Here is a 7,598-nt window from a genome sequence, read left to right on the forward strand (position 1 = left end):
TTGGCATCTGACGAAATAATAAAATTTTACCGCGAACTATTTTTGGCAAATTGCAGGACACTTGTGGTTCTCTTGCATAATAATAAGCTTTTTAACAAAATTTGGGGATCCAAAAAATTCTGCGGTGATACAACGAACAGGACAATCAACGTCAAACATTTACGAGTCCGGTTTCTTTATATACCCGCAAATTATGTGACGTTTATCAGGGGGGGGGGAGGTTGCCACCACCCTGGCACTTTTTTATTAAATACTGTTTTATGGCTTCTTTTGAGAAGACATGCCATGAAATCCAGCTAAAACCGTGTAAAATCCTAAAATCTTAAAATTAGCATAACTTTTGATATAGCTATCCATCTAACTTCAAATTTTGATAGGTTTTTAGATATCAATAGGGACTTTAAATCGAATTTCCGATTCTTAGTTTCTAGAAATTCCACAAAACAATGGGATCTTGGCATATACGTCAACGTCATTTCATCCATCAATGGTGAATTTATAGAGACCAAACAATTATCCATCTTCGAACTGAGCACAAAATACCACATGGAAGTTCAACAGCGATATATTGGAGCTGGGATCTGGGAGTCGGGATTGAGGCAGGGAATTTTAGGGTTAGGTGGGACCTGAATTTTTAGGTGGGACCTGGAACACACTATGAACAGAGACATGGTTTTTCAACGAGCTTGATTGTTCCTTGTTGGAATTCAATACAATTTTTTGATTTTGTTATTTTTGGGTAGTTTTCATTCACTTAACCACCTGGCAGGTTTTCTTTTTCATCATTTTTTTATCAATAAATCTTTGCTCAGGCACCTATGTCTCCCGAAGCTAGGATTAGGTTGTCAATTTTTATTTATTTTACTTTTTTTACAGCCTATTTTTAGTTAATATTCTGTCGATAAGATTCGCCACTTTTTTCAGTTCTTTTTGGCGTACCGGAAACCTGGGGAACCCGGGAACCTAAGTGGGAACCTAGAAAAGTGGGATGGGGGAACCTAAGTGGGAGCCCAAATGACTACCGGAAAAGTGGGATGGGGGAACCTAAGTGGGAACCCACTTAGGTCCCGGGGTTCCCCCATCCCACTTATCCGGTGTGCCGTTTTTTTTACGTATTAATATTTGTCATTGGTCTCAATTTTTCGTAATTTTATTTAGAGTAAAAAATGTCTAATAATGGAATCACTGGTATCATTTATCTCTGTACACACTAGAATGTTGGACAAAATATTTGGCAAAAACCTTTGAGATAAAAAAAATCCCTCCCCCCTTCACCCCCAAAATCAATGTTGATGGGTGGGAAAGGCTTGCTCTTGTTTACCAAGTCTTATCCAACATTGAACTGGGGGTAAAAGGGGGTCTGAGCCCAAGTTATCCACTAGAAACAAGAAAAATTGACTTTTGCCAATATATCATGTCCAACATTGTAGATGAACTAACTGCTTGCAGATTTCTCGTGGAAGGGTGTTCAATTTTGGATTCGATCATGTAGTTAACCGGGTTCTTTTCTAATTTGACTTCGATTTTTGAAGATTTCAAAACATCTTAATTGCGCCGTTGTTGATCACCAGAATCGACAACAGACTAGATGGCGGACTAGTAAGGACTAGTGACGCTTCCTTTTATATGGGAAATCCAATTTAGTCAAATATTTAGAGATCAGTGGATGGGAAACAGTCTTCAAAATCAAACATTAACGTAGCCCAATGAAAGTAAATTAATAATGTATACCTGTTTCGTTATCCAGTAGATCAGCACCTGGCACAAAAGTGAGGGCAGTTTTCGCTCCAAATTGTTTACTCCCAACTTCTTCTCCGATCATGGATGGCTCTTGAGGCTTTCCTGTAGAAAAAAAATGTTACGACAATTAGATCGTCTATGTCAAGAAATATAAATTAATGTTGAATGTTAGTGTAGTTTCTAGAGGGGTAGGATTAGTGGGTCCAGATCAGGGTTGCTTTTGCTTGCAAATTATAATATTTTTGGGTCGGACAAGGAGCTATTTAGTTCGGTCAATGTCCAATATCCGACCCATCATTTCGATCGCCCTTGGTAACTATAACTTTCGAAGAAAGTTCAGAAAAGGCTCAAACGTTTGCCCTCGGGAGGGCAACTTAGGCAAAGCTGGGTACGGGACGTGCCGCTGGTCAAGGTACCTTTTTAGGCTCTGAAGATATCTGACAGGGTCCCAAATCTACCAATTTTCAAGATGTGTATCTGACAGGGTCCACTTTTGGTTATCTAGACCATTTTTCAGCGTAAAAATTAGAATTGTTTTCAGTTTTTCGTCTACTTTTAGTCATTTTTGCCACTTGTTAGGGTGGAAATTGGAAAAATTTTATTTTTTCGTTCTGACAGGGTCACCTTTTTACCAAAAATTCCAGAAAATTCTTTTCTGACGGGTCAACTTTTCGAGCTCACGCGTCAGTGCCCCCTCCCCCAGGCGTTTGCCTAAAAACATAGAAATCATTAAATTTTAATGATACTTTAACTTGAAACTCTCTATAATTTTTGCGGATTTTGGAATTTCATTCATTTTGTAAACAATTTGATGCTTGAATTAGATTCAGGAAAGGTTAAAAAAGTATAATAAAATATAATTCAATATCTGATTCTAAAAGATCCACGACATATGCGTGTGACATGAATTCTAAAAAATCAAATCAAATTCTGCATGAATGTTTCGACAGGAAATGAATTGGATTTTCAATAATGATATCACTCGGTCCTTTACCGTTTTTTATATCAAAGCGCCTTTGACGCCGAGCTTCTTCAACAGGATATAAAGAAGTTCGAAGAATGGCCAAAAACCTGGCTATTAACTTTTCATCCCGAAAAATGCCATGTATTAACACTCGGTAAATTTCATCGTTCATGCACACCCATATAACATCAATAGCCAAATACTTGAACATGTGGAAGAAGAGAAAACCTCGGGGTTACTTTTGACGAGCCTTTCAAACCACACATCGCAACAAAGGTTAAGAAGGTAAATAGTATTGTTGGTTTGATTCGCAGAAGCTTCTACCTAAATAAAGACGTGTCAAGACCCTATACACAACGCATCACAGTGTGCAGAGGGGTCCAGCCCCAGCATTTTTCAGCTGGTGGGGGCTAAGGAAAATAGCCCCCGGCTAAATTTTAGAAACATAGCCCCCACCTTCACAAAGCAAGATATCAAAGAAATTTTGCATGCAAATTCTCGATAAATTTCAAGATGGATAAAACCTTCCCCACAGCATAGATTTATAACATAATTTAAAATATCTTCAACCTATCATCTCTGCCTCCAGTTCTATTACACAACACTAAGCCCCCCTAGCAAACTAGCCCCCAGTATTTTTTGAAAAATACAGCCCCCAATCAAGCAAAAATGGTTTAGCCCCCCCCCCCCTAAGCTCATTCTATGTGCATGTTCGTCCTCACCTTGAATATGGCCAAGCAGACTGGACACGTAGAATTTCCTACCTAACCTCGGCACATATTTCAGCAAAAGCACGATATCTAGCCCTTTGGGCTTTATAAATCTATGGTCTGGAAACCTCACTAGAAGAGAAATATCACAGCCGTAGAAAATGTTCAAAGAAGAGCAAGTAAATAATCGATGGTTTCCAGAGCTTAGATCACCAAGAACGTTTGCTTAGACTCGATCTTGCATAGCTACTTTCATGAGAGCAGAACGATATGATTGAAATATATTTAAACATTTCACCGTCTACAATAGATATTCACTACACAAAACGTTTCAGCATCAGACGCGAGTCACAAGGACCTATGAACACGATCTTCAACTCGTTAAGCGAATCTCAAAAGATGGTGTGAGAGGTGCGCAATTCAATTCATATTACTATCCAACAATTGATCCTTGCTGGAATAATCTACCAGCCGACGTCGTCAAATCCAAAACGGTGTTCCAATGCAAGGTTAACCTGGACGAAACATGGAACGAAAGACCGCAAAGATTCCATCAACCAAACGGGAGAGAAGAGAACTTTGGACTTGAGGACTTCACAAAACGACTTTTTTCCAAGCAACCTTTTATATTGTAGATCCTTTCGGAGGAGGCAGAAATGCCTGCGAAGGGGAATTCATCAAATAAATAAAATAAAATAATAATACTAATACTAAAACAAACCTCTGTCTTTCTTCCGTAATAGAGTTGAATCAAAATTCCTGTATAGTTGTATGAGAGATCGAGCAGCCATCATTACTGTTTTGCTTTTAGTGGTTTTGTACTCTACCAAATCCTGTAGCAATTCTGCTGATATTGCCAGAGAGTTACGCGCACATATTTCACGGATTGCATTCAATCCAACCGCCATTACCTAGAAATGAATGGGTGGATATTATGTTGAACTTTTTTTATCAAACAAACAAGCGTCTTCATTTTTTACAACAACGCAATCATTTTTAAACACGTTTTTTATGGTTGCTCTTTAAACAATTCTAATGCAATATTTCGACCCTCGTAGTTAGAGTCACCGTCAGACTGACGAAAAAATCATTTCAAAAATTCAATTTACTGCAATTGTAAAGCATTTCTTCATACCAATGTTCTTTTACCTCAAAGAGAATTTATTGGATTGAGCTGACATATTTCTTTTAACAAATAACTAGTGTTATGAAGAAATCTAAGAGCTCAGCATACATTACACGCTAGCTCTTACATTGGCGCCATTTTTTCGTCCCTTGCAAAATAAGGGTCAACGTAAGGCATCGGAATTAAATTAGGGTCGGGCTGAAAATTGAAAAAAATTGAGCTTTTGTGTAATAATGCCCAGCCTAAAAAAGGGGCATGCGCAAAAAGGGCCAATAAGTTACCCATGCCTAATAAGCAATAAAATTACCTCAGTAGAATTCTTTTCGGATACAAAATTATTGGCAATGGTCCTTAATATTGGTTCGATAGCATCAGGCGGAACTAGATCATGTGTAGCTTGTGCTGAAGTCATCAGAAGTTTGGTAACTTCTCTTTGATGAGGCTGTAAAAATCTTTGTAAAAACGGGTAGAAATTCAACAGGATCAGCTCATGAATGCCAACAAGCCGTCCTATAAGGTTGATCATCATCAGTTTGACTTCAAATCGTTCGGTAGAGCTTTCCAACTGTTTGAAAAGCTTCTCAGCAAAACCTTGTGGGTCATTGATAAGGTGTATAGCTGAAAAATTGAAACTAACTGGCTTCTGTTTCTTTTTAGCTTTACGTAACATCGATAATGCTTTTTCCATTTTCCGTTTCTTCTTGCCTGTTTTCTTGCTGACTTGGCCAGCAATGATCAGCTTTTTGGCTTTTTCATTGTCATCCTCACTTTCAGAATCAGAATCCGCTTTGACCTCTTCAGGGGCATCCGTTCCCAAGAAAAATTTCAATGCAGTCACCATAACTTTGGTGATTTTGGAATAACAACCGGTAACAATGACATTAACTGTTTTCGTATCATTCCAAATGTTTTTACGATACAACTCGACCATAATGTCCATTGAAATCTTTGCAGCAATGGGACTACTATCTTTCAGCATTGAAAACATATAATTTTGCAATACAGTATTTATTTTGTTATTTTTGCTTTTCTGATTCACATTTTTGATGTCAGTCACAATATGATTATAAAGTGTCTTTCGCAAAAGTTTATCTTTAGCTTTTAAAAGTTTGAAAAATAATTCCAATAATTTCAATGGTGAGATGAGATTTTTGTTTCGCATCAATATCAGAGATTTACACATACTCATTCGGAGGTTAGGATTCATGACTGAATAATGCTGTGACAATATATCCATCAATGTTTCCGGAAATCCTTCGATGATGGACTCGTAACAGTTGCCAACCTATGATATATAAAATATAAAAGATTTTGTTTGAAGAAACCAGATGATATGGTTTAATTCCCTTCCATTCCCAGGCAAATTTACAGATTTTTTTGAGTTTGAATTCAGTTTGAAGGAAAAAATAATCAATCCAGGCTCTGTTTAATTTAGTTGGGAACTATTAATAAAACACAAAGAATTAACCTCAGAATGGGCTTTTTCTGTTAATAAGGGCCTAGGACATCAAATTTTTGTTATCATTCTCATGGCTCATGTACAAAAATTAAGATTGAGTTTCAAAATTTAAGCAAAGATTGAGTTTCTGCCACCGTTATCCAGTAGCAGGAAAGGCCTCGAAATTTGCCTGCATTCCCTGTCAACTAAATCTTTATCAGAAACTTATAATTAGTAAAAAATTCTGGAAATTTATAAAAATATTGAACCCCCGGTACCAAAATGAGTCTTGTTGCAAATTTGATAAATTACGATGAAGAGATACGGGAGCACTCAGACTAAGCTAAAACTTATCTCTTTTCTATTTTTCTTTACAACAATAAATTCTGGCATTAGTTGGCAAGACAAGCTGCAAAAGTATTCCCTGTGAGAAGTTTAATCAAAATCTGCAACAACATTGAAAGAGGTCCTTCAATTTAATGTTATAATTATAGAAGTTATAATGAATTTGGTAACCCTTTAAATCAGGCTATATTCTCCAATCTTTAAAAAGATCTTATGTGGACAGAATCTCTAGAATTAGGCTAAGAACCCTTTTGGATTAGTCTTTGTGTTCTTATAAAAACTCATAAAATTTCAAAAAATATAAAAAAATTCCAGTGAAATGAGTTTGTCTTGCTGACAATGATTCAATAATAAAGAAAGCCGATTTGAAAAGAATTTCAATGCAACTTTAATGACAGAGAAAAAGTTAACTGTCCATCTAATTTCTATTACATCCATGTTTCTACTGATTACTTTGTGGCGTTCCTTCGGACTATTTATTTAATTTCCACCAATAAGATTTTTGTATTTCACATGCCCTTCTTTTTGGCGCATGTGGCCTTTCAATGCCTTGCCTTCCCTGACGAGCCCAGCACTAACCCAGCGCTTTTTAATGTAAAAGCTGGATGTACCCGGAAACCCATATTAATTTGGTGTATTTTTATGAATTTTACCAGATTTTTTGTTTTTTTTCGACGAATTTTCCTCCTTTCATTGAAATTCAACCTTCCTTTATATAACTAAAGGTCATTTAGACAGCTAATTATCATTTTAAATGACTGAAACGAAAATGCCGATGTACAGTATCATGTAATTATGCTTCTGTTTAATTTGATAGGTCAATTTTTAACGTTTTTGAGCACTTTTCGAAAGTAACTTTTTTATTCAATTGAGCAGTTTAAAAGATACTCTCCTAAGTAGGAGAGATTGCCGAAGGTATCATATTTGCACTTGTTCTTGACTGACTGTGTAATCTTGATATATGACATGAGTTTTAGTCTATACTGCACACTCGAAATCCTGTAACCTTGATATATGAGTTTTAGTCTATACTGCCATTGATCAAACTGGATCGAACTTAATCGAACACTCACAAATTTTTTAAAAAATCTGGAGTTTGATTAATTTTTTACTCAAACTTTTTACTACTCAAACTTTACTGTAAGTTGGTCTAATATCGACATCCCTCGTCTAACTCTGACACCCTTCCTTAAAGAAAGGAATAATATGAAAGCTTGAATCACTGATTGAAAAGGGATTATTCCTCTCTGACCACTATGCAAAGAAACACAGTTT

The 7,598-nt window shown here is 36.5% G+C and overlaps 1 protein-coding gene across 1 annotated transcript; it reads right to left on the reverse strand.

Moving 5' to 3' along the window:
- Positions 1-1,745: 1,745 nt before the first annotated feature.
- LOC136819884 (protein SDA1 homolog) lies at positions 1,746-5,825 on the reverse strand (the record flags this gene model as incomplete). Its single annotated transcript, XM_067076125.1, is given in 3 exon segments — positions 1,746-1,842; positions 4,136-4,325; positions 4,848-5,825. Coding segments are annotated over 3 exon segments (1,265 nt in total), but the record flags the coding sequence as incomplete, so codon positions are not given.
- Between the last annotated feature and the right edge of the window lie 1,773 nt (positions 5,826-7,598).

Source organism: Clytia hemisphaerica, unplaced genomic scaffold, assembly GCF_902728285.1.
Source record: "Clytia hemisphaerica strain Z4C2 unplaced genomic scaffold, Clytia hemisphaerica genome assembly, whole genome shotgun sequence".
In the NCBI taxonomy this organism is placed as follows: Eukaryota; Metazoa; Cnidaria; class Hydrozoa; order Leptothecata; family Clytiidae; genus Clytia; species Clytia hemisphaerica.